This window comes from Oryctolagus cuniculus, chromosome 1 (genome assembly GCF_051225735.1).
Source record: "Oryctolagus cuniculus isolate XC-2025 breed Fujian yellow rabbit chromosome 1, ASM5122573v1, whole genome shotgun sequence".
In the NCBI taxonomy this organism is placed as follows: domain Eukaryota; kingdom Metazoa; phylum Chordata; class Mammalia; order Lagomorpha; family Leporidae; genus Oryctolagus; species Oryctolagus cuniculus.
In genome coordinates, this window is record NC_142867.1 from 203842925 (window position 1) to 203867892 (window position 24968).

General features: G+C 39.8%; 1 protein-coding gene across 7 annotated transcripts in view; it reads left to right on the forward strand.

Annotated features, from left to right (window-relative positions):
- The window catches only part of STX17 (syntaxin 17), a 95529-nt gene that overhangs the window by 63323 nt on the left and 7238 nt on the right, over positions 1–24968 (forward strand). For 3 of the 7 annotated variants that reach the window (XR_016211180.1, XM_002707946.6, XM_089301162.1), the window contains 2 exons: positions 12480–12595; positions 12672–12722. Coding sequence is in view for 5 of the 7 variants with exons in the window: in XM_002707946.6 (XP_002707992.4) it covers positions 12480–12595; positions 12672–12722 (167 nt within the window). In the remaining 2 variants the exon portion in view is untranslated. Of the gene's footprint in view, positions 1–12479; positions 12596–12671; positions 12723–19505; positions 20399–23347; positions 23497–23529; positions 23708–24472; positions 24653–24968 lie in introns of those variants that run through there. The other 4 variants (XR_007923542.3, XM_089301169.1, XM_089301172.1 and 1 more) reach the window with 4 other exon arrangements.

The window sequence follows — 24968 nt, forward strand, 5'->3', positions numbered from 1 at the left end:
TGTCTTTGGTATTTTGATTTGCATGCATTGAATCTATAAATTGCTTTCAGAAGAATGGACGTTTTGATGATATTGATTCTTCCAATCCATGAACATGGAAAATTTTTCCACTTCATTTTTTTTGTATCTTCCTCTATTTCTTTCTTTAACGTTTTGTAATTCTTACATCATAGAGATCTTTGACATCCTTGGTTAAATTTATTCCAATGTGTTTGATTCTTTTTGTAACTATTGTAAATGGGATTTATCTTAGAAGTTCTTTTTCAGCCGTAGCATTGCTGTGTATACAAAGGCTATTGTTTTTTGTGTATTGATTTTATGTCCTGTGACTTTACCAAATTCTTCTATGAGTTCCAAAAATCTCTTGGTGGATACTTTTGAATCCCCTATATATGGAATCATGTCATCTACAAATAAAGATAGTTTGACTTCCTCTTTCCCAATTTGAATCCCTTTGATTTCTTTTTCTTGCCTAATGACTCTGGCTAAAAATTCCAGGAATATATTGAATGTCAATGGTGAGAGTGAACATCTTTTTCAGGTTCCAGATCTCAGAGGGAATGCTTCCAACTTTTCGCCATTCAATAGGATGCTGGCCATGGGTTTGTCATAAATTGTCTTGATTGTATTGAGGAATGTTTCTTCTATACCAAGGTTACTTAGAGTTTTCATCATGAAAGGGTGTTGTATTTTATCAAATGCTTTCTCTCAATCTATTGAGATAAATATATGGTTTTTGTTCTGCAGTTTGTTAATGTGATGTATCACATTGATTGATTTGCAAGTCTTGAACCATTCCTGCATACCAGGGATAAATCCCATTTGGTCCAGGTGAATGATCTTTGTGAAGTGTTGTTGGATTCGATTGTTCAGAATTTTGTGGAGGATTTTTTTGTCTATGTTCATCAGGGAATTTGTGCTGTAGTTCTCTTTTTCTGTTGGGTCTTTTATGGGTTTAGGAATTAAGGTGATACTGGATTCATAGAAAGAATTTGGGAGGATTCCCTCCCTTTCAATTGTTTTGAATAAGTTGAAAGGATTTGGAGTTAGTTCTTCTTTAAACATCTGTTAGAATTCAGCATTGAAGCCATCCGTTCCTGGGCTTTTTTTTTTTGTTGGGAGAGTCTTTATTACTGATTCAGTTTCTTTCTTGGTAATGAGTCTGTTCAGGTTTTCTGTGTCTTCAGGGCTCAATTTAGGTAGGTTGTATGTATCCAAGAACCTATCCATTTATGCTAGATTTCCCAGTTTGTTGGCATGCAGCATTTTGTAGTAGTTTCTGATGATTCTTTTTATTTCTATGGTGTCTGTTGTTACATTTCCTTTTTCATCTATAATTTTATTGATTTGGGTCTTCTCTCTCCTATTTTTTGTTAGTTGGGCCAATGGTGTGTCAATTTTGTTTATTTTTTCAAAAAACGAGCTCTTCATTTTGCTGATCTGTTGTATTGTTTTTTTGGTTTCAATTTTGTTGATTTCTTCTCTAATTTTAATTATTTCTTTCTCCTACTAGTTTTGGGTTTGGTTTGCTGTTGTTTTTCTAGATCCTTGAGATGCATTGATAGCTCATTTATTTAGTGGCTTTTCAATTTCTTAATGTAGGCATCAATTGCTATAAACTTTCCTCTTAACACTGCTTTTGCTTTATCCCATAAGTTTTGATATGTTGTATTGTCATCTTCATTTTGTTTCCAGAAATTTTTTGATTTATTTTTTGATTTCTTCTATGACCCATTGTTCATTCAGGAGCATGTTGTTCAGTCTCCATGTGTTTGCATATGTTCTATAGATTCCTGGGTTGCTGATTTCCAGCTTCATTGCATTGTGGTCTGAGAAGATGGGTGGTATGATTTTGATTTTTTTTAATTTGCTGAGATTTGCTTTATGGCCTAGCATGTGGTCAATCCTAGAAAAGGTTCTGTGCACTAGTGAGAAGAATGTGTACTCTGCAACTTTATGATGAAAAGTTCTGTAGATATCTGTTAGGTCCATTTGGTCTATAGTGTTGGTTAACTCTGTTGTTTCCTTGCTGATTTTCTGTCTGGTCAATCTGTCCATTGCTGAAAGCGGGCTATTGAAATCCCCCATTATTATTGTATTTGAGTCTGTGTCTCCCTTTAGATCTCTTAACATTTCTTTTAAATAGCCAGGTGCCCTGTAATTAGGTGCATATACTATTTATAATAGTCACATCTTCCTGTTGAATTGACCCTTTAATCATTATTTATTGTCCTTCTTTGTCTCCTTTAATAGTTTTTGTGTTAAAGTCTATTTTGTCTGATATTAGGTTGGCTATATCAGCTCTTTTTTGTTTTTTTGCTAGAATGGATTATCTTTTTCCATCCTTTCACTTTTAGTGTGCATGCATCTTTGTTGGTAAGGTATGTTTCTTGTAGGCAACAAACATATGGGTTTTCTTTTTTAATCCATTCAGCCAATCTGTGTCTTTTAACTTGGGAGTTGAGAACATTTATATTTAGGGTGACTTTGTTAAGTACTGACTTTGCCCTGCCTTGTCTCCATAAATAGTCCTAATTTTGTACTTTGGGTTTCATTTGTACTTTTACTGGGTCATTTTCTGCATTTATCTTCTTTTGTAGTGATATACCTGTTTCTGTGTGTAGCACATCCTTGAACATCTTTTGTAGGGTTGAGTAAGTAATTACAAATTTTTTGAATTTCTGTTTGTTGTTGGAAGATCTTTATTTCTCCTTCATTTATAAATGAGAGCTTTACAGGGTACAGTATTCTGGGTTGACAGTTTTTATCTCTTAAGTCTTAGAATATATTTCACCATTCTTTCCTTGCCTGTAGGGTTTCTGATGAAAAGTCTCAAAGTAAGTCTGATTGGGTTTCCTCTGATTGTAATTTGGGTTTCTTTTGTGCACATTTTAAGGTCTTTTCTTTATGTTACACTGTGGAGAGTTTTACTACAATGTGTCATGGTGAAGATCTTTTCTGGTTGTGTCTATTGTGAGTTCTTTGTACTTTCTGTGCTTGGATGTCCCTTTCTTTCTCCAGATTGGCGAAGTTTTCTGTTATTATTTCATTAAGAAGGTCTTCTAATCCTTTCTCTCTTTAAATGCCTTCTGGAACTCCTAGGATCTATATGTTGGGTCATTTGATAGTGTCTTGTATATCTCTAACCATGTTTTTTAGTTTTCTAGTTTCTTCCTTTTTTTTTTTTTTTTTTTTTTGACCTGACTAGTATTTCCAGAAATTTGTCTTCTAGTTCTGATATTCTTTCTTCTGTCTCACCTATTCTCTTGCTAAGGCTTTCTACTGCATTTTTTATTTGATCTATTGAGTTCTTCATTTCTAATATTTCATTCTGACTTCTCCTTAACATCTCAGTTTCTTGGGAGAAATTTTCATTTAGATTGTGAATTTGCTTCTGATTGTTTCTCGGTAATCTGATGATTAATTTTCTGAATTCCATTTCTGGTATATCCTCTGTCTCTTCATGCTCACCTTCTGTTATTGAAGAATTGTAACGTTCCTTTAGGTGGCTCATATCATCTTCCTTATTCTTATTTAGGATTTTTCTTATGTTTTTCAGCACTTGTGTATTTTTTTCTTTTTGTTGTCTGGTTGTTTTTCTCTTTAATTTGTGTCTTTCTGATTTAGTGGGACGTCTGTACTTTAAATGAATTCCAAGAGGTGTGTGCTACATGTGACTTGGGTGCTCCATTCAGTATTCCAGGGTGGAAAAGGTATCAAAGTCCCGGTGGGGCTTTGTATCTTTCCTCTGGTTTTTTGGTTAGAGGGTGTTGTTCATTTCTATAGATGCAACCTGCCCTTTTCCTCACAGTTGTGGGATGCCCCAGTGTTAGTCTTTGGTTTGATCAGGGTTATATCGCCTTGCTTAACAAACTGCACTTCTAATCTGTAGAGATTTTCTTGTGGCAAGGTTTCCCTCTGTTATGAGCTGCTCTGTGTCTGTGCATTGCAGTCAGAGGCATGGAACCCCACCTACTGGAGCCCAGCTCATTTCTCAATTCCGGTGGAGGCAGGCACAAGTTCTGATACATGGAGCCCCTCCTGCTGGGGCCCAGTCTGCTACTCAATGGTGGATGGAACAGGCTTGAGTTTTCAATAACCAGGACTTGTCCTTGTTGTATGGCTTTCATGGTGGGGAAGAAATTATTCTGAAATGTTGTGGTCCTTGTTTCTGGGTGGGTAGTATGGTGAGGTAGCCCCTGCAATTGATGGGCATGTGCGTGGGAGGAAAAGGCAGCAGTTGTGGTGGAATGAGGTGAAAAGGTCATATCAAGATGGCTGCTGAGGTGAAAAGGTCATGCCAAGATGGCCACTGACAACAGAAACTGCCTGCCAACAGGCCGTGATTGGATGGCTTTGGAAACCACATGACAACAGAGGAAACCACACTACAACAGAGCCTGACTGACAGCAGGCCGTGATTGGATGGCTTCAGAAACTGCCTGGCAACAAGAGCCTGACTGGCAACAGGCTGTGATTGGATGGCTTTGGAAACTGCCTGGCAACAGGCTGTGATTGGTTGGGGCATAGACCGCCCCTTGACCAGATTGGCTGGTCTTGACTATATAAGCTGTTGTACTAACTGAAACAAATGAGTCTGTGGGCTGCTTGCCTCAAGCCCGCTTTCACCCAACTCCCGGGGTCTGTGTGGTGATTCTGCGCCTCTTGCCCCCACCATGCTCCCCCTCTCAGAAACAATCCACTGCAACATTGTTGAGAAATCAACTGCAACAAGCAGTCTCCTGTTCACACTCAAAGATGTAAACAAGATGGCTTCTCCCAGACAGCTGCAGGTCCAGGTGGGGAGAGATGGAGGAGGGAGATTGGCAGGGGGATGCCCAACCTCTCTGATTTGTTCCCCTATACCTTCTGTTTTTTCCGGAATGGAACTTAAAAAGCAGTTCAGCAAGCTCTACCTTCTGCTGCTATTTGCTGCTCTGTGGACCTGCAATTGCCTGACTTACCTGGTCTGCTGAGGCGCCAGCCTCTCCTATCCACGCCTCCACCACTTCCCTTTCTTATTTGCTCTTTCAGCGTGGACCTGTCCAGTCTCTGTTGGTCTCCTGGGCTTCCCATCATGAATTTCTTACAGCTCTATCTCCAGCATGTATCTTGTCTCCTTTTTAACTACCTATTTTGCCCATGTGACTTGGATCGTCTTGTTGCTATACTGCCATCTTGGCACCCCCTTAGCAAATCTATTACTTCTCTTTTATTTTTAATTTATCCTCTCTTACTGCATTTCATGTATGATTTTATTCTACCTTTAATCATTATTAGAATTTTTTTGCAGATTTATTTATTTATTTGAAAGGCAGAATTAGAGATAGAGAGAGAGAATCTTCTGTCTGCTGGTTTACTCCCCAAATGGCCAAAATATCCAGACCTGGGTCAGTAGCCTGGAATTCCATCTGGGTCTCCCACATGGGTGACAGGGGCCCGAGTACTAGGGCCATCATCCACTGCTTTCCCAGGTGCATAGTAGGGAGCTGGATCACAGGTGGTGGCTTAACTCACTACACCACAACACTGGGGCCTCTAGAATAGAATCTTATTGAAGCTACAGCTGCCTAATTTTTCTCTTTTTATTTATCCATGGTATACCTACTATACTTCCTCTCCCAAAGGCAGATAATTTCTAATTTTATATTTTCAGTGGCAATGATCTAATAATTAACAAAGAAATTAAAAATAGTAGTGTAAGAAACATTTATATCACCATCCAGAGTTTCTGGGTAATCTTGCTTTTTTTATATACTTAGTACCTAGTACAATGCTTGGCTCATAGTGTACCATTCATATATATTTTATAAATATGAATACATAAATAGATTTATAGAGACAATTTTGTAATTTCAGCTGTGCTGCAGTCACTTCATTTTGTGGATAACTAGTTCCTGAAGTATCTCGGGGAGAAAATGTTAGCACTCAATCTTTGCTTAACGAGTATTTGGAAATAATGTTTTTTGATAGTTTGTAGTTACTGTTTCCATTACTCTGTCATCTATGCTTGTCACCACTGTATTGGTGAGGTTGAAGTCTTTTCTCTTACTTAATGTGAATTGTTGCTTTATGTGTGTATGTAGAGAATCTGGGCTACCTATTCCATGTAATGAAGAGGGTGTCTTATGTACCCAGACATTTTGACGGCTGTGATGCCAATAGTAAGAGTGAATAAGCTGGAAGTCTTGGAAGTGTAGTAGGCTTCAGTCTCTTCCCATTCACCAGCAGTTCCCTATCAAGCACAAAAATTGACTTCTATTAGAGAGTTACCTCAAAGTATGACAATATTCTAATAATTGCTTTAATTTGCATTTTATTATTGCATTATTTGTGTTTCTACCAGGAGAACTGTATATGTTCAACACACTTGGTTTCTGTGCCATTAGAGGAATTGGCTGAATACTAGAAGAAGGCAGTTTAGTGTACTGTTTACAGGCAAGTAACTGTCGCCACAGGAAGCTAACTGGTTTAAAAAAAATTTTGGCAGAATTAAAAAAAAAAGGTTGGGAGAATTTGAGGAAGCATGTGTATAGAAAAAAATGAAAAAGACCTGGCAAAGGCAGAAGATGAGGGAGAAGAAGTAACAGGTAAAATGCATTTTTCCACTTGGTTTTCAAACTTCTTAGTTCATGGAAAACCAAGTAGGCTAAGGACCTAATTACTTGCCACTGGGAGAAAACTAAAAAATTAACTCTCTGCAACTAATAGTGATTTGATTAATATAGTCATTCCATTTATAAAGTCACACACCTGAGTTTTAGCTAAATATAATTGAGAGAGGCCGGCACCACGGCTCACTAGGCTAATCCTCCACCTGCGGTGCCGGCATCCCGGGTTCTAGTCCCGGTCAGGGCGCCGGATTCTGTCCCAGTTGCTCCTCTTCCAGTCCAGCTCTCTGCTGTGGCCCGGGAAGGCAGTGGAGGATGGCCCAAGTCCTTGGGCCCTGCACCCGCATGGGAGACCAGGAGAAGCACCTGGCTCCTGGCTTCGGATTGGCGCAGTGCACTGACGCAGTGCATCAGCTGTAGCGGCCATTTGGGAAGTGAACCAACTGAAGGAAGACCTTTCTCGCTGTCTCTCTCTCTCACTAACTCTGCCTGTCCAAAAAAAAAAAAAAATAGATAATTGAGAGAATGAGAAAGGAGAGAAATAATTAAAAGAAAGCAAGTGATTAATTTTCAATAAGACTTTAGTAGTTGAGTCAGAATTGGCTTTGCTTCTTATGTGGTCTTCTAACTGTAGACTTTTATGTCATTCTGCATGTTTTAATACTGTTCTCTCTGTTTTTTCCTTATTTTTGCTTTGGATACTCATTATAGTAGTGGTAGCCTATATAGAAAACCCTATATAGTATTTTATTAGCATAGAAGTTAAGTGTCTTCTAAATAATTTTTCTTTTACAAAGTTAATGATTCTAAATAAATTGGCTGAGTACATCAGCAAAGATTTGAGAGCAATGTTGCCATATTTCCATGAGTGAGATCAAAAATATGAAAATAGTTTTTAATTTATAAATAGAAATAACATATAGAATGGTATGTTTTATATCCTTTGGAGAATGAAAGAATGTGCAGATTCTGAGTTCCGAAAGCAAATCTTCTCTGCCAATCTTGCTTGATCTGAGAAATTCTCTTTGGTGTCACTGTGTATCTAGTTTCATCTTTAGCATATTGTTTCCCACCAAGACAAGTAATGAGCCTACAAATCCAACTTGTATTTAGAAAGGTGATTCAAGTCATACAGAGGGACTCAGTGCTTCTCTCAGTGTTTTGTCTGTCTTTACTTGCGATCCAGGACACACACTTCAGAAGGACAGTAGAACAGAATATTATCACATTTCAAACAAACATTCACAAAATAGTTCAATCTTAAAACTTCTGGGGATCTTCATACTATCACATTGAATTTGATTAAATGTTAAATTAATCACAGGTAATATACAGGTACTGAATAGTTTTGTGAATAAGTAGATGATTTTGTATATTGTTCAGGTGATGTGTTTCTTATAAGAGGTTTTGATTTTCTTAGAAGTCTTCCTTTGAAGCTAAGTTAAGCCATGACTTAGAAGTTGTTTTATTTTGAAAGATAGTCTTTTGTGGATGATTGGTAAATTAATTTCACCATTTTTAAGCTATCAGAACTTGAAAATTTTTAGTGAATGCTTTTGAAATAGGTTTTTAACAGCAGTTTTATTAATTTATCATTCAAAGTTTATTTATCATTGCAGTTCATGAAGTATGGAAAAAGGGAGAGAGAATATTTGTATATATAGATATAGGAAGGAAAAGCTTTAAATCTGTTATTTATTTAGCTTATTTCTTCTACTAAAGTGAATCAGCTCTACTAATGTTTATTTGAATTTTTAGCCAATAATAATGTTATAAAACCAATTCTGGAATTTGAACTCAGTGGTGATGGTGTATAGTCTACTTGCCCTGAAACTGAAATTATTATGTCTAATGAAACAATTACAATTTTTTACTTCTGTAGACAGGCTAAAGTTCTTCAGCCTTCTTTCCTGCAGCTACAATCTGATTAGTGTTTTGCCTCATCATGTGTATAGCAGTTTCTAAAAGTTAAAAGTCAAAGGATAGTCAGTGAGTGATGTTTAATGCAAGCTGGAATATATTTATTATAGAAGTTGTGGAAATTAAAAGGTTTTCTTTCTTAATTGATGGCCATGCTTTGAATTCATTAGTGATGTTCAAGTTTGCAGCAGTGTCTTCTATGAAAGAAAACAGACTTCTTTGTTCTAAGACTATTTGAACTGAGATGCATACGCAGATTGGTTTCAAGTGAGACTTTAGTGACTTAAATATTTCTTATTTTTTACTGAGGGATATCTTTTATGTTTAAATGTCAAACATTTCCCATCCTGATTTTTTAGATAAAAAATTTGTATATTTTAATCTCTGTTCATGTTGTATACCCTGGCATACTTCATTTGAATCCTCTTTAATAGTACATGTGTTATAGCTTAAAAAAACTTGAGATTGGGAAAAGTTATGCTTTTCATTTGGTATGATAACAGATTAAAGACATCATTAATAGTTACTATTTTTCATTATATGGGTACCATATGATGATATGCATAGGACTGTTAGGTGGAAGAAAAGTTATAGAGTTTAGCTCTGTTGAAGTGAAAATGAAAAGTGTCTTTTTGGTGATAACTTAGGGTATAAAGTTAATTATTTTAAGTATTGAAAAACTTGTAAAGTTAATAAATACTGGATATTTACCTAATGGTATAATATAAAATTTATTTTGTATCTAATATTTTTGTTCTCCCGTTAAGTTAAAGAAATATATCCACATAAAATTCAAAATTAAAAGAACGTGGTCATTTCTGTTAAACCTACAAATTACAAAGTCAAATGACTATGTATGCCCTTCCTAAACCATTGAAACAATTTTTCCTTAATAGGTAAGCATTCATAACTTTGAAGATAAAGTAGTAATCTACTTTTATAAAATATTGTTTAATTGTAGACTTAAAAATGTCATTGAGCAAGAATATGAACTTTGATAGTTACTTTTAAGAGTAGATCAGATGTCACTTGTTATTGTGTCATGTCTCCGCTTGTAACTCTTCCCTTTTTTTTTTTTTTTTTTTTTTTTGACAGGCAGAGTTAGACAGTGACAGAGAGACAGAAAGGTCTTCCTTTTCCTTTGGTTCACCCCCAAATGGCCGCTACGGCCAGTGCGCTGCGTTGAACAGAAGCCAGGAGCCAGGTGCTTCCTCCTGGTCTCCCATGCAGGTGCAGGGCCCAAGCACCTGGGCCATCCTTCACTGCCTTCCCAGGCTACAGCAGAGAGCTGGACTGGAAGAGGAGCAACCGGGACAGAATCCGGCGCCCCGACCAGGACTAGAACCTGGGGTGATGGCACCACAGGCAGATGATTAGCCAAGTGAGCCGTGGCGCTGGCCTCTGCTTGTAACTCTTCAGCAGCTCTCCACTGTCAACCTTATAAAATCCAAAGTCTTTAAATGATCTACAAGGCTCACTGCCAGCCCACCCACTCTCCCACATTGCCATATACTTGCTATTTCTTTTGCTTCATGCTGTGGTAATATCAAATTTATGTTAGTATATTGTTTCTTCCTTGAAGACCTGTGTTTGTACTGGTTTCACTATTTAGAATTTGTATTTATTTCTTCTTTGCCTACTAACATCAGTTTTTGTAAAAGTAAGCCTTTCCATAAATTGCATGCCACATCAGGCTGGATCAGAGGCCATAGCTTGAAACTTCCACAAAAAACCATATCTATATCTATGTCTATTTAGGTAGGTAGGTAGAAAGATAGATAAAGTACTCTCATGTTGTTTGGGGTCATCTCTTTATTTGGCTGACCCTTCTAGTGTGTAAGTTCTTTGAGTGTGAGTGCTCTGTATCATTTGCTGTTTCATCACCAGTATCTAACTATAATCTCTGGTGCCTATAACATATAATAGGTGAGGGGCAGCACTGCGCCTCAGTGGCTTAAAGCCTCAGCCTTCAGCACCGGCATCCCATATGGGTGCCAGTTCGAGTTCCCGCTGGTCCACTTCCAATCCAGCTCCCCGTTGATGTGCCTGGGAAAGCAACAGAGGATGGCCCAAGTGCTTGAGACCCTGCACCTACATGGGAGACCTGGAAGAAGCTCCTGGCTCCTGGCTTTGGCCTGGCTCAGTCCTGGTTGTTGCAGCCATCTGGAAGATGAACCAGTGGATGGAAGATTCTCTCTCTCTCTCTCTCTCTCTCTCTCTCTCTCTCTCTCTCTCTCCTCCTCCTCCTCCTCCTCCTCCTCCTCTGCCTCCTCCTCCTCCTCTCTAACTCTGCCTTTCAAATAAATAAATCAATCTTAAAAAGAAAAAAAAAACATAATAGGTGCTCAGAAGAAGTTTTGAAATTGAACCAAAAGGCTCTGCTACATGCGTTGAGTAGATCATTGTCATTTTGTACTGGACCTGTTGCAAAGATGCCCAACTTGCTTTACACTGTCTAATTTTCTCACCTTTCAACTTCATCCTACAGCTATGGTGTCATTTCTAAATCTAAAATCTGATTATGGTAACTTCCAGCTTCCCAGTAGTCTTTGACTCCTCCCAACAGTTCCATATTCATATTATGAGAAAGACAAAATGCTAACATAGTTTCCAGTGTCATGAATGATCTTAGCTTAGATTTCCAGCCTCACACTTTTACTTATCAAAGCATCCTGTCCTCAACATCGGTAAGTTCCCAGCCTGTGCACAGATTATTCTCCAAGACATGAATATTCTGTGCTTCTCCCTCAGCCTCACCTGTGTTCACATGTATAATTTCCGTTCATCCTCAGGCTTCAGCTGCAGAGTTTTCTCTGACCATTCTCCCCTCCACAAGTCTTGGCTAAATGCTTCTCTTCTGTGCTGAGGTATCACTCCATGATTACCCGTGATACTTCTTATCTAATAATACAGACTGAACTTCACTATTAACATGTCTGTATCACACATGCTATGGTAAGCTCTGTTAATAGCAGCACTAGCAGTGGTACTTGTACTGTATATATAAGCTTATTACTGTACAAAGTGAACATGACCTTGTTTTACAAATAAGAAAAATAAGCCAGAGATGAAATTCCTTCCCAAACCAATGAGCTAATAAATAGCCAAAGTAGGATTCTGACCCAGGTCTTTCTGACTGAGATCATGGCCCAACAAGTAAATTATGTTACCTCTTCAGAACTGTTCTTAGGGTTTACCATTGTTTATCACACCTTATCACACTGATTGGCCTAGAATACACACTTAATCAATATCAACTGAATGAATAAATGATTGGTATAAACAATTTGATGAAATAATGAAGACTTGAAAGTGGATTTTTGTATATAAATCAAATTGTCATCATAGCAGTGTTTAATGAGGAAAGTCCTTAGTGGGTTTATGATTTTTTAAAACTCAGAAAAGAAGCAGAAGGAGCCATGGAGACATGAGTCAGAGGATGACTCCAAAGAGAAGAGTGACAGTATATATAAAAATATACATATAGTAAGAATCAACTATTTTTATATCAATGAAAACACATCACTTCCCTACTTTTAACATCCTGTGTCTGATATTTATTAATTATTAGAGTAGCGAAATGAAAGGTTAAAGATTTAGCATGGAAATGTGTTCAGCCTATTTTTAGTGGATGTCTCTTCATGGAACACTGACCAAATAGAAAAGCTTTCCTTTAGTGTTTCTTCCACATCTCACCCAAGTTATTCAGATTGGAAACAGAGTATGTGTAGTCATTCTTTTAGATGACTTTGTAGAAAAAGAGGAAAAAAATAAGTGTATGGTACTCGTGGATAAATAATTCTATTGTTATAGAATAAGCAATTCACTTTTAGCCTGAATTTAGTTAATATGCTTTTTACACGGCAGTGGTGATTGTTTTATGGAACTGATTCATTCTAAGACCTAACAAAGCAGGTAAATGTTAAACACGGGGTTGTATTCATGCAGGAGAATTTCACACTACTGAGGCTGAAGCTAGCTGTCAGAGTTTGACTCAGATATATGCATTGCCTGAAATTCCTCGAGATCAAAATGCTGCAGAATCATGGGAAACCTTGGAAGCGGTATGTTAAAAATGAATTTCCTTTTGGTAGCTGTGAGGCATAAAAGTAAGTAACTTCCTCTTTCTCTCTTTTTAAGGATTTAATTGAACTTAGCCAACTGGTCACTGATTTCTCTCTCCTAGTGAATGTAAGTAACTGTTTTTGGCTCAAAATTGTTATTAGAATGAGAGGCTTTTATCAATCACTAGGCCTTTGATTAGAATTTTCATAGAGTTTACAATTTTTAAAGTTACATATTTTAAAGACTTTATTGAGCTAAGGATAAAAATCTAACAGTCTTCTAATTCCAGATTAAGTCTACAAACATTTTTTAAGAAGTTGTTAAATAAAAGGCACTGTGTTGGATGCTTGGCATGGTAGGGAGGGCTGTGACAAGGTTGGATAGAGAAATAAATGAAGCCTGCTATCTGCCCCCAGGGATTCTCCGGTGGGTAAAGACATACTTGGATCCCAACAACTGAATTTTTAAGCATGATGACTAAATGTAAAAAGTAAGGTAGGAAGAGAAGTATTACTAGCTCCAAGGAAAATTGTTTAGTTCCAATGGAGGAAGGCAGGAGTTGTGAGGTGGAGACATTAGGAATAACCCCACACAGGCAGATAGTATTTGCATAAGCCTTGAGAGGTGAGTATTCACAGGTGGGAGTGAGTTCACAACAGGTGAACAAAAACATGGAGTAGGGAAGTATATGGCCTGTTCAAGAATGATGAGTACTGCAGTATAACCAATGCATAGGGTAGCAGATTGTGATGGCATTAATGCTATACAGAAGAATTTGGACTTTGCTTTGTAGGCATTAGGAGCCCATTAAGATTTTTGTACAGGTAAGAGTCATGTAATCCAGTCTATGCTTTAGAGATTTCACTGTTGGCTGTGAATATTGACTGAAAAAAAAGCAGAGGTCATAGGAAGGGATGACTACTTAGGAATCTATTGCATGAGTTTAACCTGGAGCCATGGCAGTAAAGCTAAAAATCAACTGGAAAGTATTTCTGGGATAGACCTAGCAGAAATTGGAGAAGACATTGTCAAAAATAAGAAACAATAAGGCTTTCTTCTGCATAATCAGGTACCAATGCTACTGCTAACACATAATGGGAAAAGTAGTTTTGTTCGGAAAGAAAGAATACATTTTCTATCATTTTTCCAAAGAGTTATTATTTTACCTACCAGGAATTATGGGAAAGCAAGGTATGAGTTGTGTGGGTGTTTGTGTATATACATACATACAGACAGATGTACATATCAATACAGGCTAAGTCTGTTTGTGCTTCTGTTTCTGTTCTTTGTTCTTGATCAAACCATGCTTTGGATGTAGCCCATCTTTACTTATGGTTTCTGTGGGGAGCAACTCGGACTAGACTAAGTTACTGGAATTAAGACTTATTCTATGCATCTGCTCTCCCACAATATGGCGCTGGGAGAGGAGAAAACAGCTTCTACACAGCTGCCTCCAGTTCAGCCAATAAACTGTAGGACTTGCTCCTGATTGGAGGAGAGCAGCGTACTCGGCGTGTGGGCAGCCGAGTTAGGATTGGCGGAGGAGGACTATAAAGGAGGAGAGAGACGGCATGCACGGGGAACATCTAAGGGGAACATCTAAGGGGAACACCTGTGCAGACCCCGAGAGAGCCGGCCGGCTGTGTGCCGCTCCCCCGCGGAAGTGGGGAATGTGGCCAGGGGGAACCGCCCTTCCACGGAGGTGGAAGGGTCGGTAGCCAACCCGGGAAGAACCAGCAGCAAACCCGGGGAGGGCCGAGCAGACGAAAGAACAGCGCAGGGTTTAGTGTCGTTCCTCCACGAAGAGGGGGGGGCGACATAATGGTGCCGTGACTCGGATATGAAGCCTAGGCAGGGTTTAGTGTCGTTCCTCCACGAAGAGGGGGGGCGACATAATGGTGCCGTGACTCGGATATGAAACCTAGGCAGGGTTTAGTGTCGTTCCCCCATGAAGACGGGGAGCGACATAGTGGTGCCGTGACTCGGATAGGAAACCTAGGACGGATATGAAACTTAGGAGGGAAGAAACGGGAAAATATCGGAGAGAGAGACTAGCAAACAGCCTAGGGAAAAGCCGGACGAAAAAGGTGCCGGAAGAAGCTATTGAAAGCCTAGGCATAGACTCAGATACGGACTACGGGGGGAAGCTGGGAGAAATCTCTAAGGTCGAAAGTGAAAGCTAGAACAAACAGACTTGGATACGGACTGTGGGGAGAAGCCAGGAGAAATGAGGGAGGAATATTGTTGGAAGAAAGCTTGGGGAAACGTACCGGGTAGAGAAAAATGTTAGGGAAATTGAGGCCGCGGGGGGCAGGCCGAGGCGGAGACGAAAGCCACTTTGGGATTCTCAAGTTAGCCCGGGAATAAGGGGCGAAAAGTTGAAACCAGAAGCGGAAACGTAAGCCAGGTTGGGATCCGTCTGATTAGCCCGGGGAGCAAAGGACAGGAAGCCAAATCGTGGGGCGGAGATGTGAGCTGGGTTGAATTCGCCAGGTTAGCCCGGGGAACTTAGATTGAATGCTAGTGGCGGAGACGTAAGCTACGCTGTGTGACTCGCGGAGGCTGCCGCGCGCAGAGAGAGCGTGCGGGGCACAAGTAGATAGGGAACGCTGGGCTGGTGCGAGGCCGTGGTGCAGGCGCGAAGCCGGGAAGCCGCGCAGATGAGAGAGGCGCGGGCTGAAGCGGCTCAGAGCCGGGAAGCCGCCGCGGGGCGGGTGCCGAGAAGCAGCCTCGGGGCGGGCGCCGGGAAGCCGCAGGGATAAGAGAAACAGAAGTTTAAAAGTAAAATAAAAGAAATAGGAATGTTGGTAGACAGATGTAAAATGGGAGAGATAGGAATGCCCGGAGATATAGAGAAAAATAAAGCCTCCCCTCAACATGGCAATGAGAGAGCTTGGATTCGGTCTGCCTGATTAGTGAGGCGATGAGCACCTGCGGGCGGCTAGCAGCTTATGCGCCGCAGGTCACCGAAGACAGGCACGTTATTAACATCAATAGTCTCCCCACAATATGGCAATGAGAAGGCTTGGATTCGGTCTGCCTGATTAGTAAGGCGGTAAGCACCAGCAGGCGGCTCGACCAGAGTATGAGCCGCAGGTCACCGAAGATAGGCACGAATCAACACCAATAAGCCTCCCCACAATATGGCAATGAGAAGGCTTGAGTTCGGTTTGCCTGATAGGGCTTGTAAGCACCTGCAGGCAGAGCAGAGCATGCGCTGCAGGGCACCGAACACAGGCACGCATCAGCGCCTAAAAACCTCCTCACAACATGGCGAAGAGAGGACCCGGATTCGGTTTTCCTGATTGATAGGACTTGTAAGAACCTGTGGCAACTCTAGCAAGTAGAGCAGAGTGTGTGCCGCGGGACACCGAAGACAGGCGCGTATCAACGCCAAAAAATAAAAAGAAAGGGGGATCTGTGGGGAGCAACCCGGACTAGACTAAGTTACTGGAATTAAGACTTATTCTATGCATCTGCTCTCCCACAATATGGCACTGGGAGAGAAGAAAACAGCTTCTACACAGCTGCCTCCAGTTCAGCCAATAAACTGTAGGACTTGCTCCTGATTGGAGGAGAGCAGCGTACTCGGCGTGTGGGCAGCCGAGTTGGGATTGGCGGAGGAGGACTATAAAGGAGGAGAGAGACGGCATGCACGAGGAACATCTAAGGGGAACATCTAAGGGGAACACCTGTGCAGACCCCGAGAGAGCCGGCCGGCGGTGTGCCGCTCCCCTGCGGAAGTGGGGAAAGTGGCCAGGGGGAACCGCCCTTCCACAGAGGTGGAAGGGACGGCAGCCAACCCGGGAAGAACCAGCAGCAAACCCGGGGAGGGCCGAGCAGACGAAAGAACAGCGCAGGGTTTAGTGTCGTTCCTCCACGAAGAGGGGGGGCGACAGTTTCCTTGATAGCTCTTTTTTTTTTTTAAAAAAGATTTATTTTACTTATTTGAAAGGCAGAGTTACAGAGGGAGAGAAAGAGGGAGGAAGGGAAGGAGAGACAGACTTCCACTAGTTCACTCCCAGAATGGCTGCAATGGCCAGGGCTGGGCCAGGCCAAAGCCAGGAGCCAGGAGCTTCTTCCTAGTCTCCTACGTGGATGCAGGGGCCCAAGCAGTTGGGCCATCTTCTGCTGCTTTCCAAGGCACATTAAAAGGGAACTGGATCAGAAATAGAGCAGCCAGGACCTGAACCAGCACCCATATGGAATGCTAGCACTGCAGAATTGTAATGGGAAGGGATTTAAAAGATCACTAATTCCTCTATTAATCCAATTTCTCTACTCTTGTCCCAACTTTTCAAATTATCTTTTAGCCTCTTTTTAAATAATTACAGTGCAGGGATATTTGATAATTCAGTCCTTCTGTTTGGAGGTTCTAATTCTTAGAAGTTCTTCCTTATGTAAACTCTGCCCTATAATAACTTCTCTTTGGCACTTTTGCTGGCTACAACCACATACTTAACAAGTTTTTTCTTTTTTCATATATAAGTTTTTCAAGGTGTTGAGACAAATATCGTTATTCCTAACCCTATTCCACCCTTGATTCTTTTGTGTTCCTTCTGCCAATTTGATTTCTAGGTTTTGCAATACTAGCCCTTGGCTCTGCTTCTATTCTAGTTAGTGGATATTTTCTTGAAATGTGATGCCTAAAATTGAATGCACTAAATTATTTGAATTGTTTCTGATGCCTCTAAGTTAGAAAAAGCAAAATGAAGTCCCAAGTTTAGGTATCTGGACAATCTATTCATATATTTGAATGTAGAAGAGGATGATAAAACAAGAATCCCAAAGCATCTGTTGTTTTTAGAATAAGGATGTATTCAATTATTAAAACAAATAATCTCAGCCTCCTGCAGTTTATAAAATGTGTGCATATGATTATGTAAATATATAATTTGCCATTAGTCATAATACTATAGTACACTAAAATATGTTTTAATGTATATAAATTATGTATCAATAATTGATTCAAAAAATAAACATGTACAAAGTTCTCCTCAAAATAAATGTATCTCCTTCCCAGTCAGGTAGGCACATGAAAGAAAAATTAAGGGTGAACGGTCATTTAACAGTTATATGTTTCATTAGGTTATATAAGCAGCACATAACCTCAGCCTCAGGAAGATTTGTGCAGGAATATTATGGCCCTAGCTCTATACAAATGCCCTATTTATAACAATCTGTGTAAGGACATGAGGCAGAATGCTATTTGGCAAAAGCTCAAAGGAGAACCCCTGATTATTATTCCTAGGATGACTGAGTTCTCATGATCGCATGGCCAAGGACTCACAGAAGCTCCATTTAGGTATAGAATGACCTGGGAACATGACCAGAGTGACCACATCCTCTTATTATCATCACATGGATGTGATAGTATCTAGGCAAATTAACCATTCATTTAAGAAGCACATTCTATGTACATATCTCTATGATAAGCTCAGTAAGGAATTGAGAATAGTGTAAAAAAGAACCTACAAGATAGTGATAATGATTGTAAAACATTATGAATCTATTTATTATACAAATTATACACATAAGATAGTTAAAATTATGAATTTGTGATACATATATTTTATCACAACAGAAAAAACTTACAAAGCCAATGAAAAATCAATATATGGCCAATAAATGTTATTGAATTAATATCTACCTTATTCCATTTTTTTTCAACTTTTATTGCTCAAGAGTCCCCTTTTCTTATAATTTTGTAACCAGCCCTATTTCTAGTGAAGGAGGATTTAAAGAACCTTGGGCCAGTAGGTAAACAGCGTATCACCCTTGCTGCTGATCTTGCCTTTTTTTTTTTTTTTTTTTTTTGACAGGCAGAGTGGACAGTGAGAGAGAGAGACAGAGAGAAAGGTCTTCCTTTGCCATTGGTTCACCCTCCAATGGCCGCCGTGGCCAGCGCATCGAGCTGATCCGAAGGCAGGAGCCAGGTGCTTCTCCTGGTCTCCCATGGGGTGCAGGGCCCAAGCACTTGGGCCATCCTCCACTGCACTCCCGGGCCACAGCAGAGAGCTGGCCTGGAAGAGGGGCAACCAGGACAGAATCCGGCGCCCCGACCAGGACTAGAACCTGCTGTGCCGGTGCCACAAGGCAGAGGATTAGCCTAGTGAGCCATGGCGCCGGCCATGATCTTGCTTTGATTTCTATGTTTTGCCATAGTCCCTGTGACTTTTGAAATCCAATTTTATTCTGGATGCATAAAAACTGGGATGCAGTGAACTAGATAAGATTCCCCCAGTTGTTACCTATGTGATTCTCTGAAGTTATTCAACAACATTGTCAAATATGAGATAATGTCTGTTAGTTTCCATCCTCTTCCCTTCCAGTGACCTCAGCTGCATTCCTGTTTTTGTCTTTCTTTAATTCCCTCTTTGGTTCCTTACATAAAATTCTGTTTTTGCCACCACCATTTAGTCTCTTTTCTACTACTGAATACTCTGATGTCAGCATCCTTCTTATGTACTCTGTTTATGGCTTACTTTGGGCCTATAATGCCTGTATGTCATAGAGTTTGATGTTTGTTTCTGAGCTTATATATATATATATATATATATATATATATAACATAATTATGTATATATATTTGCATATGATCTGGTCATATATATGTGAAATTGCATATGATTAAGGAATGTATATAACATAACAATAGTGGTTTAGAACCAGGATAGCTCTATTTTGACTGGATTGATCAGAATCTAAGACTAGAGGTTGGTCTTAAAATGTGGCTAGAACTTAGGAAGAAATAAATTAAAATACCTGGAGTATTATTTGGCATTATCTTCTTAAAGAAGCTCATAGCTGGGGCTGGCACTGTGGCGCAGTAGGTTAATACTCTACTTGTGGCGCCAGCATCCCATATGGGCACCGGTTCTAGTCTTGGCTGCTCCTCTTCCGATCCAGCTCTCTGCTATGGCCTGGGATAGCACTGGAAGATGGCCTGAGTGCTTGGGCCCCTGCACCCACATGGGAGACCTGGAAGAAGCTCCTGGCTCCTGGCTTTGGCTTGGCGCAGCTCCGGCCATTGAGGCCATTTAGGGAGTGAACCAGCGGTCGGAAGACCTTTCCCTCTGCCTCTTCCTCTCACTGTCTGTAACTCTACCTCTCAAATAAATAAATTTTAAAAAATCTAAAAAAAAAAGTTCATAGCTTTCCAAGAATATGAATAAAGCTATATAGCCACTATCAAAACTTTCCAAGGAAGAACATTATTACTGATGTCAATGGATTTGGGGATGAATTTGTGAATGTATTCCTATTACTTGATATTAAGGATGCTTGGCCCACAGTGTCAACAGCAAACATTCTAGGAGAAAACAATTCCTCATTAGATTTTTATTCATCTGCCCAATTTGCTTTCTTACTCAATAAGTAAAGTAAATTTCCACAGAATCTTAGGTGCTCCTATTACAGCTCATCAAGATTCAATTATTTTTAGACCGTTAGAGGAACCTAATTTAGTGTTCCTTAAAATGAAAAACATAGAGGTATCCTTAGAGTCTTGAGAATTTTTTTTTTTTGTCTTTAAAAAGTAGGTCTAAGTTTGGAGATTCCTCAGAAACCTGAATATAGCCCTACCACATGACCCAGCCATCCCACTCCTTGGAATTTACCCAAAGGAAATTAAATTGGCAAATAAAAGAGCTGTCTGCACCTCAGTGTTTATTACAGCTCAATTCACAATAGCTAAGACATGGAATCAATCTAAATACCCATAAACAGAAGACTGGATAAAGAAATTATGGGATATGTACTCTATAGGATACTATACAGCAGTAAAAAAAAAAAAAAATGAAATCCAGTCATTTGCAACAAAATGGAGGAATCTGGAAAACATCGTGCTGAGTGAAATAAGCCAGTCCCAAAGGGACTGTTCTCCCTGATCTGTGACAACTAACTGAGCACCTAAAAGGAAACCTGTAGAAGTGAAATGGACACTATGAGAAACAATGACTTGATCAGCCAACCATTGGTTGAACTCTAAACACACAATAATTCTTAGTCGTTTAAATTTAACTGAAAAGTGATCCCTGTTAAATATAAGAGTGGGAATAAGAGAGGGAGGAGATGTACAGTTCGGCACATGCTCACTCGAACTTACCCCTAATGGTAGAACTAGAAATGTGCCAGGAGATTCCAATTCAGTCCCATCAAGGTGGCATATACCAATGCCATCTTACTCATCAGAGTGCTCAGTTTCAGTTCATAATTGATCATAATGATAGGATTAAGTGTCAAAGGGATCACAAAAACAAGACTAGGGTCTGCTAATACTAACTGCTAGAACTCAAAAGGAGAGAACGATCCAACATGGGAAGTGGGATACACAGCAGACTCATAGAATGGCAGATGTCCTAAACAGCACTCTGGCCTCAAAATCAGCCCTTAATGCATTAAGATCTGGCTAAAAAGCCCATGAGAGTTTCTCAATCATGGAAAGCCAAGACACTGTGGCAAAAAAAAAAAAAAAAAAACCCTAAATGAAAGATCTCTGCAAGTGAGATCCCAGCGGAAAGAAAGGGCCGTCAAAGAAGGAGGTACCTTTCTCTGAAGTGAGGAGAGAACTTCCACTTTGATTATGGCCTTGTCTAAATAAGATGAGAGTTTGTGAACTCAAGAGGCTTCCATAGCCTTGGCAACTCATGACAAGAGCCTTGGGTGATTACTGACGTCATAAATAAGAGTGTCAGTTGGAGTCACTGTGCACTTGCTCCCCATGTAGGACCTCTGTCCTTAATGTTTTGTACTATGCAAATTAACGGTAAAACTACTACTCAAACAGTACTTTATACTTTGTGTTATCTGTGTGGGTGCAGTCTGTTGAAATCTTTGCATAGTATATACTAATTTGATCTTCTGTATATAAAGATAATTGAAAATGAATCATGATGAAGAATGGGATGGGAGAGGGAGTGGGAGATGAGATGGTTGTGGGTGGGAGGGAGGTTATGGGGGGGTAAAAGCTGCTATAATCCAAAAGTTGTACTTTGGGAATTTTTATTTATTAAATTTTAAAAAGTAGGTCTCTACTATGTTCTAGTGTGAGAAACATGGCGGAATCCATTATAGATGGATTAGCTCATTCTTAAAGGGATGTTGAATATGTTTTTGGGATAAGTTATAAAATGCCAGAGTTTGAAGATGGTCACACATTGGAGGCCTAGTAAAATTAAAACAAACTGGGGCTGGTGCTATGGTATAGTAGGCTAAGCTTCTGCCTTCACACCAGCGACCCACGTGGATGCCAATTCAAGTCCCAGCTGTTCCTCTTCCGATCCAGCTCTCTGCTATGTCCTAGGAAAGCAGTGGAAGATGGCTTGAGTGCTTGGGCTGCTGTACCTAGGTGGGAGACCCAGAAGAAGCTCCTGGGTCCTGGCTTCTGGCTTCTAATCAGCCCAGTTCCGGCCATTGCAGCCATTTGGGAAGTGAATCAGTGGATGGAAGACCTTTCTGTCTCTCCCTGTCACTCTACCTCTCAAATAGATAAATAAAATCTTTAAAAAAGAAAAAAGATGTAAACAAATATAGACAAATCAGAAGCAGAAAGGGGAAGTTGCTAGATAGAAGTGAGTAACTTCTGCTTCACCATTGATAGGAGCTTGCTTTTGTAGACTGGATAGGCTTGTGTGTATTTGGTTTGGCTTAGAATACAGAGTCAAGGACATAGTGGACCAATGTTGACTAGATTCAGCTGTGAATGGAGTCTAGTTTGACATTCTACTGATAGTAATTGGCAGTTTTTGACACCACTTTGCTGCCTAACTGTAATCATTGTGTCAATGAGTTTGTCCTTTCTTGAGAAGTGGAATTCGAAGACATAGGCAGTTTAGAATTCACATCAAGCAAAATAAGGGGAAGAGAAAGGCAGATGTGTGTAATGGAAGGTTGGCTGTTGATTCCAGGATAGAGGCTCTCTGCCTTATCCCCATGCCCCCACTCCATATGTGAGCAGGTTTCCTGATGTCAGTGAATAAGTACTTACAGATGTAGGCTGCTTGCCAGGGTGAGGGAGCCTCATCCAGTGCATATGATTGCATTGATGGAAGGCTTCATAGTTCAGATCATCAGTGATCCCAGAATTATTTTTCTTGTAGTCTCTCCTCCAATTATTCCAAATAATTTTTGCAAAAAAATTAAAATTAAATGATCTTGAAATTTCACTTTAAAAGAAAAGTTTTACATATTGCATTGTTCAACCTTTCTTTAGGAAGGAACATTAAAAACATTTCCCTGAGACCTTGCGATCATGCTTAGGGAATGGGAATGGCAATAATCCTGGAAGTTTCCTCCCTCTTGCTGGAATTATTTTTGGCTGAGGGGAGGGAGACACATTGAATATTCTTCCTCTCCCCATCAACTCATCAAGATCTGAAGGTTGATTGTAGAGTTTTACCCCTGTGATTTATCTGCTAGCACAGACTGTTACAGGCAAAAGTGTAAAGTGCCGAGGGTGTCTCAAATGGAAACCTAAAAGAGTGTCAGAAGTCCAGGCAAGTTGGATATAATTAGTGCTGGCACTTTTGCTTCTCTAGACAAGAAAAAGAAAGATGACTTAAAGTTTTACTGTGAGAAAAAATGAGAATTGGATGAATGAATGTTAGGAGAGATCTCATGTTTTACTGCCCTAGAATTTTCAAGCATCATAGGAAAAAGCTTATTATATTTTTTGATGGAAAGATGAGAGTTAACACTTTCTTGGGAAGATCAGGATGATTTTTTTTCTATTTTCTCCTCTTACTTGGCAGACATCTCATTTTATTCTTTCTTTGGCCCTATGAGCTGTAAGTATCATTATCCTCATTTGATAGCTGAAGAGTGCCTGAGTAATTTTGTCCTGGGGCAGATAGTGGCAGTGCTGGGATTTGAATATAGAATATCTGACCAAAGGCTGTGCCCTTAATCTTACCATATATAATGATTTTTAAAGGGTGAGAAATGGAAGCATCAGCACCACCTGTGAACTTCTCAGAACTCAGGAACTCTGACAGTGGGAACCAGCAATCTTTGTTTTAAGAAGCCCTCAGGCTTCTCTGCTGCATGCTCAGGTTGTACTTGTCTCTGACAGAGATGTTCAAAGGAGAACGGATGAAGGACTTTTTAAAGGATTGTGTTACAGATGCTAAGACAGTGGTAGAGAAGGGCTGACGGCATAGTGCCCAAGTTGCCGTGTGGGACTCCTTACAACCCATATAAGAGTGCCAGGCTCTGCTTCCGATTCCAGCTTCTTGTTAATGTGCACCCTGGGAGGCAGCAGGCAACAGAGCAAGTACTTGGAACCCTCCCCCCATGTAGAGTACCTGGACTGAGCTTGGTTCCCTTTCTCCACCTGGCCAAGCCCTGGTTTTTGCAGGTGTTTTGGGGAGTGAACCAGTGGATGGGAGAGTTCTCTCTCTGCCTTTCAAGTAGAAATAAATTTTAAAAAACATAGTAGTGGAGAATATTAGAATGAAAGAATACCACAGAAGTCCCAATATATGTGAAAAGGCACATATTGAATGGAGAGAAAGGAAGGAATGTTAATAATGCTAATGGGAAACAGCTGTCAGAAAAAATGGCTGTGTTGTGTGGGCTTCATGTCCTCAAATGAAATGATGATTGGAATCAGAATAGTGTTATTTATGTCTACCTCAGTATAAATGAATAGGTCAAGGGCAAATACTTCTCTAAGTTCATTTCTCACTCATTGTAGAAAGTGACATTTATTTGGGATCAGAGACAGATTCTTCTCTTTTGTTCTGCAAATTAAAAAAAATAGTCTCTCTACTAATTGTGGTGGTGGTTACATCAGTTTATACATTTCTCAAAACTCATACTGTACCATTAAAATGGGTGCATATTGTCTTAAAATTCTATCTAAAAATCTTTTTTAGACATTTAAAAAGTGGATTGTGTTTCTGTGGCAACTTCCTGTCACTGGAGGTGATGAACAGAGGACTGGTAACAACCTGTCAGAAGGGGGGGCGGGGCACACTGGAGAGTTGCACTTGGTGACCCAGCATTTCTTCTACCCAGAAATCATGTGAACCACAGTCACTGTTCTGTCAGCACAGGTGTGGTGATTTTATGTCGAATGCTCTATTAATATGTTTTATCTGAGACATTTTAACTTGTCATGAATTTAAAATATATTAAAGTATTCAGGCGTAAAACATAGGATGGTAAATTCATTCAGTGCTCCCTACTGCTTATCACAAGTAGAAAGATTTCACGGTAAATCATATTGTAGTCTTATCCCTAAAACACAGCAGTTTGTATTTAATGGATCAAAGGCACTTTAACTCCTAAGGTAAATTTGCCTGCTTTAAACAGAATCTTCAAAAAAGATAAGTTAGAGAGGTTTTTTTTGGTCTGATTTTTTTTTTTCCT